General features: G+C 28.3%; 1 protein-coding gene and 1 non-coding gene across 2 annotated transcripts; both read right to left on the bottom strand.

Annotated features, from left to right (window-relative positions):
* Nucleotides 1–3,599: 3,599 nt before the first annotated feature.
* Nucleotides 3,600–5,891, bottom strand: LOC133308318 (glutathione transferase GST 23-like). Its single transcript, XM_061508929.1, has 3 exons — nt 5,534–5,891; nt 4,430–4,795; nt 3,600–3,709 (listed from the first exon to the last, which is right to left on the bottom strand). Exons 1-3 carry the CDS (start codon nt 5,846–5,848, stop codon nt 3,704–3,706), a joined length of 687 nt encoding a protein of 228 aa, XP_061364913.1. The 5' UTR covers nt 5,849–5,891; the 3' UTR covers nt 3,600–3,703.
* TRNAM-CAU (transfer RNA methionine (anticodon CAU)) lies at nt 5,280–5,351 on the bottom strand. The gene has a single exon. It is a non-coding gene; the product is annotated as a tRNA-Met (tRNA).
* Nucleotides 5,892–14,606: the final 8,715 nt, after the last annotated feature.

Here is a 14,606-nt window from a genome sequence, read left to right as displayed (position 1 = left end):
GGGATATTGTAATCATATTATTTAATCATAATTACTGATTGATAATGAGATAAGAAAGACAATAACATATAACTCTTAAATAAATAATTCTAATCAAATAATATAATAACATAGCCATTTTTTCACATTAGAAAATCTAAATTCTTAAAATTTGGATCTTTAATTTAAAGTTGAAAAGACTGTCTAAACCTACTAAATCTGTCTTTTTGTAGTAAAAAAAACCTACTAAATCTATCTACAATGTACTCTATGAGTCTATGTATTAAATTAAAACTTAATCTAATAAGGATAACTTGATTTCTTAATCTACTGTATTTCAGATCTCACACGTTATTTTTAAAAAATATAATTTATTATTATTTTTTAATTATGTGTGTCTTTTAGAATTTTAACTTTCTAAAATTTGTATATATTTTTAGATATCAACTAATATCCACAATTCTAAAAAATCCGAGTAATTTGATTTTGCGCTAGTACTTTTACACTCTCCTTAAGAATTGTGACTCTTCCGTTAGAGTTTTGGCAATTCTTTTCTATGAAATCCTCTGTTTCTTTTTTATTTTTATTTAATACATTTACTCTTTTTCTTCTGAATGTACCTTTGCTTTGCTTTGCTTACTATCTATTTTTTTATACAGCGTTTAATATCTATTTATATATAATATATTTGAGGTAGGCAGGCTTAACTTATATTGATATAAAAATAAGGAGTATTACATCTAATCCTAATTATTATTCAGATTGTATCTAATGACTTATATATTTATTAAATTAAATTTATTAGATATAAATGAAATTAACCACTAAGATTGGGAAGCCAATTTATGATGTAAAATGACCCGTCCCAATATATTTATCTAATATGACATACTAAATTACTACTGTTATAAATTTTTCAAAAGTATTAAAATTTCTACAACGTGAAAATTAAATTTTCGTTTTTTATGGTTTTTCTTGTTATATATAAGAATTAATTATAAAGCTAATATAAATGTAATTTATATTATTTGTAATGGAAAGAATGATAATATTTTAAAAATAAATTTTGTAATAAAAAATTTTAAATATAAAATATCACATACATAAAATATTAATTTAGAGTTATTTATGGAAATGTAAAATAATAGTAAATAAAACATTAAATAAAACAGAATATTTACGTAAGAGTTTCTTATGTGAGTGCTCTTTTCTCTTTTCCCAGCTAGAATTATTGGTGATATCTAGGCGGATGTGTCAGTGAAATTTAACTGAATTTTTTTAAAAGTTAAATCGAATTAATTTAAAAAATTCCGTTCGATTTAAAAAAAATTTGGTAAAATATAAAATGGTTTGATTCAGTTTAAAAATGATTCATTTCGATTCGGAATCAGTTTGTGTCAAATATATTTTAAAAAGAAAATAAATAAAATAAAAAAATTAAAGAAATAAAATAATAAAACGCTTCAGTTTAGTTTGAAATCAATTTGGTTCGGTTCTAAAATAGTTTGATTCAATTCGATCCTTAAATTGATTTCTAAAAATCAGTTCAGTTTATAATTTTTTTTTCAAAATTAATTATTTTAAGTGTAGTTCAGTTTTGTTCATTTCTTTTTTCGCACCCCTAGTGATATCTAAATTTAAAAACTTCCAATTATTTCTTATTACTTTTATAAACATTTATTACTTTTTAAGCTTCAAAATAAAATAAATAATTTGATTTTTCCTTCTATTTTCCCTTTTCCATTTACTTTTCAGATAATCACTATTTTCTTTATTTATCATATACACAGTGAAAACCATCATCTTCTTTTTTTTTTTTTTTTTTTGATAACAAAAACCATCATCTTCTTTACTATAACGACTGTTGCTGAGCACTGGTTATCTTTACGCTAGTGTCTAATAACTCAATTAGTTGACACACTTGCACTCTTTATATCACCGTCTTTTGATTCTCGTATAATTATTGTGTTTTATCTTTTCTTACATTAGTATTAATTATAGTCTTAATTTTAATCTTTAATTTCATTTGTATCTAATATTTACTTTATTAATAAATTAAAATTGTTAGCTGAAAGTAAATTAATAATTACTATTGAGTATAAAACTTATCATTTTTACATCAATATTAAATAATATTCCCCCCTAATATACAAAAGTGACCCCACACAACAATGTTTTGAGCCAAACACAATAATAATTGAAATCAATGATATTTTCCCAACTTGCTTGCCATTTGCGAAATTAATCAATACGGCAATTTTTTATGGTATATCTAATATTTACGAATCAACAACCATCAATTTCTTGACATGGACGCGTTGGTGATAGTTTTACGCGACTTTTCTCAAAAAGCATGGAAAAGCTGATACGGAGAAATATTACTACCATATTTGGGACGCGACTTCCTATAAATTTGCTGCGCTAGATTGCATTATGGGAAAATGGTCCCACCTTTGTTAAATGGTCTTCTTCGTAAAAAAGGTGGGACCCATAACTTTATTTTTTTTTGTCAATTCTATCTCTTCTTTTATCTATTCCTTTCTCTCTCTTAAAATGACACAACTTTACATCATTTTAAATGACACACACTTTATCCATGTTTTAATTATATATGTGGACAGAAAAGGTAACCAAATTGAGCAACTTGAACACTAATATTGAATAAAAAGGTAAAGGTGAGGTTAATTTGGTAAAATAACCTCACATTCTCACTAATATTTCATAACCAACCAAACACAAATTCAGTAAAATTAACTTCATTTTTCCGGAAAAATATTGATCTACCAAACAGCTTTTTAGTAACATTCCAGTAAGATATATTATCCGCTATATTCCGGTAATAATTATTTCTCAGATAAAAAAATTTATCTTTTACCAAACGCCCCCTAAGGATGTTAACAGGCCGAGTCAGATTGAACTTTGGTCTTAAAAAGTTAAGTTTATATTTAAATGTGTCAGTTTAACCTAATTTATTACATGTTATGAATATAATTATCAGAAAATAGTCTGACTTATTTATAAAAAAATATAAACCTGATTTAGCTTGTTAAAACAAATAAGACAACAAAAATTTATCCAAACAGAATATACGATAAACAACACTAATAATTTTACAAATATTATATTATTCACTTTGTACAGATATTATACAATAAATACAAGTATTCTCTGAAATACTCCCTGAACCCTAAATCCCTTTTTCATCTTTATCTTTTCACCTCTATTTCTGATACCTTAGGAAAGGATTTTTGCAAGTGGGAGCGGTTATCATCTGGGCCAGAGCCCAAAACAAAATATTATGCTATCTATGCAATTGGGAGGTTCCAATATAATCGTTAAATTGACCCAATATATCTTCTCAGTCAAGTGCTTACATCTAATCCAAAAATAATATAAAGTCAGTATCAGATTTAGTCGAGGAAGACAAATTTTCGCTCATATTTAGCAGTAAATAATTAATATATTATTATGCATTGAATATTGTTTTGGTTGGAATAACAGGAGTGAAAGAAAATTTCTATTTTCACCCACTCCTTTATTAAGTGCAAACCCTAACTTTAATATTAATTAAAATGCTTTCCCTAGTATATATATATATATATATATATATATATATATATATATATATATATATAGCTCCCATCTTAATGTCACACCATCATGAGCTCTTACTTCATACGTAGTCTTGTTCATCACAATATATTCTTAACTCTCACCATCGTGCTCAGTCCTGCACAATATATACCATTTACTCATCAAACCTTCAGTCTTGGACAGAAGAAATAGATATCATGTTAATTCTCGACTAGAGAGATAATTTAAAGACATCGAATTATGGACTTATTGCCATCAACAATTGTAACATACGAGTAGGATAATTTGACATCGAGTTGACCAACGTCACTCAGAGCTAGCTATAGAGTTAGATATAATGTAAGGCTTGCACAACAACTTAATCCCACAACACCCATTTACAGAAATAAACAAACATACGGATACAACAAAAAAAGGGGTTTGTAATGGACTAAAGACCCCAAACAACAAACCTAGATATTTAATTATTCCCTCTTGCCCACTCCCAAGGTTTATACAGCCTTTATGTAACAAAAGATATTATTCTATAAAAAAGATCAATTTAACTCTTCTAGAATAAAGAGTTTAATTAAACGAAAAAAATAACATATCTTAATTATTGATTCGAAAAATAGAGAGAGTAATTTCTAATAAATTAATAATTTGTCAAAGACATGCATGTGCTTTAATATAATATCCACGATTGATTCTCATCAGCCCTTAATATACTCTAAGTACTCTTTTAAAAGTGAAATTTCATTTTAAAACTTTCCGATATACTTGACCCAATGCTTGTCCAACTATGTCAATCTACAAATATCATGGACCGTATCACATGCACATTAAAAAGCATATATATGAAAGAATTGATCTAAACCTTGAGCAAATCATGATGGGTAGAAGACCATTTGTTTCTGAGATTGTTGTAGTAAACAAGCATCTTGTTTCTTGGGGGCAAGCTGTCCTTGATCACAGGGTGGCTGAGAAAATTGGTCATCCATGTAGTAGTGGCTGAATATTTCAAAGGGTCTATTATGTGCATAGATCCAACTTCCTCCCAAACCGGAAGCCAGTAAGAGATCCATCCAAGTGCAATGTCAAGGTACCCAATATTGTCCCCTCCAAAGAATTTCTTACCCTTAATCTCTCCTTCTATCTTCTCCATTGCTTCTCTGGCTACATTCAGAGCCTTCTCCTGTTCATCCCCACTGGTACACGTTGCAACCCATGCTGCACCCAAAAGCTATCACATATATACAAGCCAGGCATTGAAAAATAAGTTAGTGAATAGAATTTGGTTTTTGTATATCCCAAAAACAAAGTGGCAAAAATAACTATTTTTTAACAATTTTGAAGCCCAAAAATAGTTGGAGAGGTTACTGCTAGTGAACTTTTGTTGTTATTCAGAGCTTGTCTGTTTAACTTCAAAACTTCGAACATGATACGGACAATTAAGATAATATTTAGAGAATAAATGATGGAGTAACATAAAACAACAATACAATGGTCATCTTAACTTCTAAAATTCAGAAACAAAAGAGCCATTGAGAATTTGCTATAATCTTTCAGTAAATTTGCTATCACCAAGTTTGTTTTAAAACCCATGCAGCCTTCGCAAGCTATTACATATGTACAAAGCACTGAAAGCAGGCGAAAAACAAGTTATTGAAAGTGAGGTTTTGAATTAAAAAAAAATTAAAAAAATAACATTGGAAGCATCTCTGTTTTATCAGAGCCAGGTTTCGATCCTGGGACCTGTGGGTTATGGGCCCACCACGCTTCCGCTGCGCCACTCTGATTGTTGTAATTATCTCTCATAATACATATTTAATAAACGATAGTTTAGTTTAGCATGTTTTAAAGCATAATATTCACGCAATAAATGATAGAACGAACAATACTAAAATTTTCATTTAAATTTCTAAAAATTCGAAAAAGAAGACGAATAAGAAAAGTAAAGAGGATTAGGTATATATATTACCTTTTGTTCAACAGAAATAGCCCAAAAGCGAGCAATAGCTCTTTGATAAGGATGGTGAGGTAACAATGGATATTGCTTCCATATTTCATCAATGTATTCGAGGATGATGAATGATTCAGCTATCGGTTTCTGATCATGAACAAGAACCGGAACCTTCTTATGAACCGGGTTCAACTCCATAAGAAGATTGCTCTTGTTGAAGATATCTTCTTCTATATACTCATACTCAATACCCTTGAGTTTCAAGGCCCACTCAACCCTTATGGCAAATGGACTCACCCAAAAGCTCACCAGCTTCACATCTTGGCTTCCCATGATCTTTGCTTCAGAACTTGATTTCCTTGGTTTCTTCTCTGAGTCTCTGTTATTAATGTGTTTTTTTTTTTGTAAACATTAATGTGTTTGTTTGTTCTCATCGTAACTTATCAAAAACATCAATGTCATTTTCTAGACTCTAGAGACGTCAAATTTGACCATACTGCCATCTGATTGATTGGTACGGTCACTTGGCGCCGAGGGTGTGCCAAATAAACAAAAAATTGAACCGAACTATGAATCAAACCGAATTTTTCTTAAAATAATCAATTTTTTAAAATCAGTTTACGAACTGAAACGATTTTTAAAAAATCAGTTCATGAACCGAACCGATTTTTAGAACCAGTTTAAGATCCGAACCGTTTTCAAACCGAACCAAATTAATTTTATAACTTTATTTTTTAAAATTTTAATTTTTCTCTTTTCAAAAGTGGGTCGACCCGAACTGTTTCCGAACCAGTTCTGAATCGAACTGTTTTCCACCGAGTCGAACCACTTCCGAACCGAACCAATTTTGAACCGAACCACTTCCGAACCGAACTATTTAAATCAATTCGATTCGATTTTTAAAAAAAATTAATTCAGTTCAACCCATGCACATCTCTACTTTGCGCCTTTGTCTCAGTATCCATCAACATGTCTTTATCTAATCATTTAGACTTTATGTCACATTTATTACTATTTTATAGGATTTTATAATAGTTATGTTGTAGGGAAAGTGATTGTGTAATGTTATAAAGATTCGTTTTGCGTGCCTTAGTTTTTTTTTTTTTTTGCTTCAATGTGGGTCCCGCAAAATGTTGTATGTGTAAGAAATTATTTTGTGTCATGTGACATGATAGATACAAACCCTATTTTATATTAAGTAATTATATGAATATAAATGTTTACAAGTATTTCATTTTTTAAATAATAATATGTAATTTGTAATTGATTTAACCTATATAACTAAAATTTTAATATTTTCATGTTAGAAGAAGATAAGATTATTTCTTAGATATGTATAAAAATATATGAGTTTCAAATTTTTTTCCTCTTGTCCTTATATGACCTCATATAAAAATCATATTATATATATATATATATTGAGAAATATTATACTATGTAAATTATATCTTGCAAGTATTTCTTCTGAGTACCACAATTTTGACCAAATGGCATTTACTGAGATAGACATTTGTCACCTTTCTCTCAATTTCCAACCATGTGTTTTCCTTTTTGATTTCTGTGTGGATTTTGTTAACCAGGAAGAACCGGTGAATTACAATTTGGATCTTTAAAGTTGAAAAGACTGTCTAAATCTACTAAATCTATCTACAATAAACTCTGTATTAAATTAAAACTTAATCTAATAAGGATAACTTGATTTCTTAATCTACTGTATTTCAGAGATGACACGTTATTTTTAATTTTTATTTTATTTTTTAATTAATTATGTATGTCTTTTAGAATTTTAACTTTCTAAAATTTATATACTTTTTAGATACCAACTAATATACACAACCCTAACGAGTCCGACTGATCTGATTTCATACTAATCGTTTTGTACTCTTCTAAAAAATTACGACTCTTCCGTTAGAGTTTCGACACCGGTTCATATCTAAATATAATTAAATTTATATTTTTAAATTTACTGAATTTGTTATTCATATTATACTTATAATTTTTAAATTTTATGGTTAAATTTATATTTTAAAATTTTCTCTAAATTTAAGTATACTTGTTTAATTTACAATTACTTGTTAATACTTATTACTTAATAAATGGACTATCTAATTTTTATCTAGAGAAATTAGTCGCGTCACTCTAGAAACTGGAGGCTTTGCTACTTTTGAACAATATGATTCGATTTGAAAATGATTCGGTTAAATTTGATTTTTAAACTGGTTTTTAAAAATTAGTTCGGTTCTTGAATTGATTTTTAAAAATCAGCTCGATTCATGAACTATTTTTTAAAAATTAATTTTTTTTAACACCCCTACTGATATCTAAATTTTAAAAACTTCCAATTATTTCTTATTGTTTTTATAAACATTTATTACTTTTTCAACTTGAAAATAAAATAAATAATTTGATTTTCTCTTTTCCATTTACTTTGCAGATAATCACTATTTTCTTTATTTGTCATATGCACGGTGAAAACCATCATCTTCTTTACTATAACAACTGTTGTTGAGCACTGGTTATCTTTACGCTAGTGTCTAACTTAATTAGTTGATACACTTGCACTCTTCATATCACCGTCTTTTGATTCTCGTATAATTATTATGATATATATATATATATATATATCTGTAATTTTATTTATTTTTTATTATATACATTTTACTGAAATATCTTCATCAATTCACTTAAAATTATAGAAACATCCTTCATTAATCAAAACGACGTAATTTTTGGAGTAGCTGTAGATGACCTTATCTAAAGTGACTGTAAAAATATTTTTTCATGTATATATATATATAGACAGGATCCTTTGACACCGGTGTCAAAAAAAAAGTTTGACACCTCATCTGAGAGTCGTTAGATTAAAAAAAATCAACGATTCTGATTTGTAAGCATGTGACACCATTGATTTTTTTTAATCTAACGGCTCTCAGATGAGGTGTCAAACTTTTCCTTTGACACCGGTGTCAAAGGATCCTGCCTCATATATATATATATATATATATATATTTATATATATATATTTATAAGACAAATTATTTTACATTAGTATAAATTATAGTTTTAATTTTAATCGTTAATTTCACTTGTATCTAACATTTACTTTATTAATAATTTAAAATTTTTAGCTGAAAGTAAATCAATAATTAATATTGAGTATATAAAACTTATCATTTTTACATCAATATTAAATAATATTCCCCCCTAATATACAAAAGTGATCCCACACAACAATGTTTTGATCCAAACACAATAATAATTGAAATCAATGATATTTTCCCAACTTGCTTGCCATTTGCGAAGTTAATGAATACGGCAATTTTTTATGGGAAATCTTTTTATTTTTTATGTTGTTAGAGACGAGTTATTTTATGTTAGTAAAACATAATTATAAGAAGGATTCGCAGGTAATTGAAGAAAAAAATAGAGTTGGGATCCATCTTTATTATGTGTGTGTATAGGAATATGAATTATCTCATATTAAATGAGATAAATATAATCCATTTTTTATTATATATCTAATATTTTTGAATCAACAACCATCAATTTCTTGACAGGACGCATTGGTGATAGTCTTCTTCATCGATCAAGTAATCATTGCAAATTGTTGGCGATCACAACAAGTGCACCGGTCGTACAAGTAATATAATGTATTGAGTAAGAGATCGTTCCCATGAGGATTATAATTCAATCACTAGTTCACTATTTTTACTTAAGTTGGACAATTGAAATTGAATTTGTAGCAGGATTTGATTTGAAATATAAAATATTTAAATTAATTAATAACAAGAATAAAAACAAGAAATTAAAGATTTGATTACTGATAGAAATTAAACGTAACTAGGGTTTCGATTTCTTTCAATCTCTATATTACGTCTGAGTTCCTTCTTTGTGTTAATCGTCCTTAATATCAATCCAATCGATTCTTTCTAATGTAATTAGGATTCAATCTCTCTGCACCCTAAATAAATCTTTATAATCTTGCAAGAACCCTAGTTCTCCGGTTATTTACCAAGAAATTAAGCATTAAGTTCAAGAATCATATGACTGCGCAAAACCCCTATGTCTATCCCTATAATCATAAGGATTACGATGAAATTGTCAGATACATATCATGCACCAACATTCCTATTGTCATGCATTTACCTAAGATAAATATATAAGATTCAAGCTCATATAAAAGCATTGTGAAAAGAGAATTTCATTCATGATAAAAAGAAAAATTAACATAAAGAATTATTCAAGACATAACAGATTGATTAAATTTCATCTAACCCTAACTACTTAAAGATTTACCAGCCATGGTGAAATCAAGAAAGAAAAGAATTAAGAAAGTTCCCCCAAATTTCCATATTAGAATGGGAATTCTTCAATAACTCCAGTGCAGACTTGATTTTGATCTATCTCCGACCTTCAAGAACATGGACCGGGTGTTTCTCCGTGTTTCCTCTGTTCCCAATAGCCAAGAATTCTTCAAGAATATGAAAAAGTTTACTAATTCTGCCCCAAATTATGTTTTTGTGGGTAAGGAATCTGTGCCCTAGGTGGATATTTCAAGTGAGTCTAAGTTAGGTCTCTGGGGCGCTTAAGCGCGCTATGAGGCGCTTAAGCCTCCTAAATTATGCATGAAAATTTCACGTGGCGCGCTTAAGCGTGCTGATGGGCGCTTAAACGCCCACTTCGAATAGGAATTTTATTATTGGTCCGCGCTTAAGCCTGAATTCGGCGACTTAAGCGCCCCTCAGGCAGTGAGTTTTTGCTTATTTTTGAATATTCGGGGCTTAAGCCCCAGATTGGAGGCTTAAGCCTCCTCTTCGAGAATTTGACTTTCTTCATTTTTCTTCAAATAAGATATTCGTATCTTCAATTCTTAATCTACATCTCTCCAATCTTAATATTTGCTTCTAATTATCATCAAATACCTTCAAAATAAGCAAATATAAGTTATTTAATTCATAATCACATAGTTCATGTATTTTATATCAAAACTCTAGTTTTTCACCTGTTTAGCTTGATAATTCATCTGATTTTAGTCTATAAAACAAGATAAACTAAAGGTTTATCACAAATCATTTTCATTTGTTAGACTAGGGATCCACAATAGTTGGTAAAAAGGATTAAGGGTGTTAACATGCAGAGTCAGATTGAATTTTGGTCTTAAAAGATTAAGTGTGTTTAAATATATCAATTTAGCGTACCTGTTATAAATATAATTATTGGTATTTACAAAAACTAAAAATTTGGTTTAGCCTATATTAAAAAAAATAAGACAACTCAACAAGAGTAATAATTTCATAAAGATTCATAAATTCAATGTATATTCTTTTTTTGGTAAGCAAATTCAATGTATATTCAAATAGCATAATATAGAATAAAATAATTTAAAAAGTCTGGTGAACCAATAAAATTAGGTGACATGACTTGAGGAGAGAGAGATGGCTATTATGAGTAGTATAAAAATATAAAATAAAAATAAAAATTAATATACTAGGTCAGCTTGAGAAGCTCTAAGACTGAACTTTTGAATTAGAGTCTGAGATTTTTTTTATTAAATGAGTTTTTATACAAATTCAATAATCAATTTTAAACATGTAAGTTTAGACCTTCACTAATCTGGATATAAATCTCTAGTTCGTTTAGCACCCCTTGAATGGTAGTATATTTTTTCCAAAAAATTTGAGTACACGGCTTCTTTGAAATTTTCGGGAAATGAATTAAATCAAATCACTAACGTGCAGCCTGAAACAATAATAAGCTTTGGCGCTTGAATAATTTGATAGTATATAATATAACGTAACGTAAAGGTGTCTGAGAACGGGGGCAAGTGTCCACCCTTAAAATATTATGTAAAAATATGAAAATACACTTCTCTTAAAATTTAAATTTTTTCAATTTAATTTTGGGATAAGATATAGTAACAACCAATTAGGAGTTACTACCAATCAATTTCACCGTTAGATCGATTATGTGGATCCAACGGTTATATTTATTTTCATCTTTGTATGGTTATGATCCCCATATTTAATGTAAAATATTAAATATGGAGATCATAACCATACAAAGATGGAAATAAATATAACCGTTGGATCAACATAATTGATCTAACGATAAAATTAATTGTTAGTAACCCTAGGTTGTTGTTACGATATCCTACCCTTTTAATTACCCTCATTCTATTTTATTTTCTCCTTCACCTTCATTATCCTAACCTAACAACAGAGAGCTCTATTCCAGACCTATTGTTTGCATCTACATACTGATTAATCTCCTCTCAAACCTCAATCTCCGTTATTGGAAGTTGGAACATTTGCTTCTTCCTTCATCATCGGTCCAGTTGAGTCGCAATCTGTTCAGATCTAGATCTAAACCAGACTCAGCCAGCCGACAGCTACTCGCAAGTTGCGTTCAAGATCAGATACAAATCTATATATAATTGAAGTTATTGAGTGTCCACTCTTCATTAATTTTCTGGATCCGCCAGTGAGTATATTCCTTTGCTCTGAACTTTGTAAAAGAAAAAAGAAACGCTCTTAACAAAATGACTTAATGAGAGTTGAGCAACTTACTAAAAAAAAACTGAGAGTTGAACAATACTCATGCTCATAAATAAATTCTTCTTGACCTTACATTTTGTTGACCAAAAACGATTTAAAAGATTAATTTGAGCAATACTTTTTTATATAGAGTACTCTACATATTTCATCATGTAGGAATGAAATGTGGCTTCATAATTATAAGTACATAGTGAAAATGATAATACTCTTTTATTTTCAAATTGTTCTCCTAAAGGAGCCACAATACAATTGTATGTTAATTATTATTGCATACATGTCACCGTAAGAAAAAAAGAAAATCATGTGATGATGTAACGTCTACTTTTGGATATTTGTCTTCGGGAAAAATGTTTATATAAAGGATATACAGTTGTGTCATTTTAAGTGAGAGAAAGAAATAAATAAAGAAAAAGAGAGAGTAAATAAAAGAATATAAAAGTATGGATCTCACTTCTTTGTGAGAGTTAAATAACATAAATTATGTCATTTAAAATAACAAACACTTTTCTTTTCGTTTTCTTTACTGCTCATGCGCCGGGACAGCCAGCACTCATAATCGTAAAGATAAATCCTATACGTAGATAACAGTAGAAGGCTTGACATAGATTTAATCATTAACGACAATATGCTAATGCTAAAGCTGCATGCCAGAAAAGATCAAAGATAAGTTTGAATCTAAGACAAATGATTTTTTTTTTCCCCTCATACACCCAAGAAGGTATAATAATCCATTATTCTTTTTCTTTTTTTGAATACATAATAATCCATTATTCTAATCACTAATGTAATGATTAATTTTGCGGTAAACGAATAAATGATACATAAATAAACGTATAATTATAAATTTTTAATTTTAATTATACTAATTACTTAAATAAGATATTTTTAACTAAATAGCAAAGATAAATTAATCAAGGTACCCTTATATATATTGACCGAAAGATCACTTTCCTGCGATAAAAATATCTAACTAATTCTATCCATTTTTGCCCCCGCCTATGCCCATAAAATGCTGAAATTTTAGAGGAAATGTGGAAATGGGTCCCAAAAGACAAAATAATTAATAGTAGCCAGACAGACCGTATTAACGAAGCTTCTTTATCTATTCTTAACACGGTGCCATAATTTTGACTTTGGACACTGTTAGACTTATACAATTTTATAATTTGAATGTCGGACGTGACAAAGATCATAAATTACAATGAATGAGAGATGTAAAAGACAAACAGACGAAAATCATTAATTTGAGGCTTACTTCGTTTTTTCGTAGAGCTAAAGCCATGCCTTAATTGGTGAATCATAAAACTACCTTTCTATTCAACAACATTAATTCCAACTCAGTTTTATATAGTGTTTGTTTTTTTTTTCTTCTTCTTCTTTTTTTGAAATATTTATATCAATCAGTTTATCGCTTCACTATCAGTTCGATTTGAGGTGAATTCAGGGATTAAAAATTTTAACCCCACCCAAAAATAATATTAGAAATGATCGAACACATGCTATCATCTCCACCTGCTAAGTTTTCTACCATCATTTTGTATAAATTATTTGTTTCTAAACATGTGACTTTGAGAGAACAAAATATTGTAGATATCCTCAATTTCATGTTATATATATGTTTTTTAATTATTATTAATTAATAATTTGTTAATAAGTTTGGTTATAATATTGATGAAAGAAAAATTATTAAATACTAAATAAAAAATTCCATATATTAAGAATTCAAAAAACATTTATTACTTTCTTACTTAAATAATTATTATAAGCATGTAATATATAGAAAAACTATTAAATGAAGGGTTTAAAGTTTCTAAAATTACTTTAGATAATTTTATATAATATTTATCAAAATACACACATAAAAGTACATGCTTAACCATTACTTTTAAGATACTCGTTAACAACACCTTATTATTACAAGTAATTATTGTGTGTGTGTAAAATGAGTAGTATGCATAATTTTAACTGTACAAAAAATCTTTAAAAGAAAATTAACATAACTATAGCCTACTTAATTTCCTAGGTGTTAGACTTCGTTGATACTCCAAAAATCTTGTGATTTTTTTAGGGGGAAAAAATGAATCTTAACGTAAATTGCACTTGTAGAGTTGTTAAAAGTTAGTTATTTTTCATTTTGTTCGTTTTTTCATTTATCACATAGCAAATTATTTATTATTCTTGACAAAATATGTAGTGTAACATTGCACCAATTAATCAGTATGTAGCAGCTTTTAAACTGTTTCATTAATTATGTGAATTTTATTTTTTTATTTTTTCAAATTCAAGAAAATGCGACATAAATAATTACACAATTTGGTTGTATAATTATCAAGATGGTTGTATTAATTTAATTTTTTTAAACAAGAAATGTATATCGTTTCTGAGAAGATAATAACAATTAACTTTAGAAGAAGTTTAGAGGATTTTTAAGAGAGAAAAAAAAACTATTCCAAAAATGAAAATAAATATAACCGTTGTAAGATAATAACAATCTCGACATGGTGTGCTCACTTTATAAGTTTATGACAAACTATTAT

The sequence above is a fragment of the Gastrolobium bilobum genome, unplaced genomic scaffold (assembly GCF_033153095.1).
Source record: "Gastrolobium bilobum isolate Gb01-03AN ecotype WA unplaced genomic scaffold, APGP_CSIRO_Gbil_v1 utg23824, whole genome shotgun sequence".
Taxonomy (NCBI): domain Eukaryota; kingdom Viridiplantae; phylum Streptophyta; class Magnoliopsida; order Fabales; family Fabaceae; genus Gastrolobium; species Gastrolobium bilobum.
The sequence above is the reverse complement of the archived record's forward strand: the minus strand, read 5'-3'. Positions and strand labels throughout refer to the sequence as shown.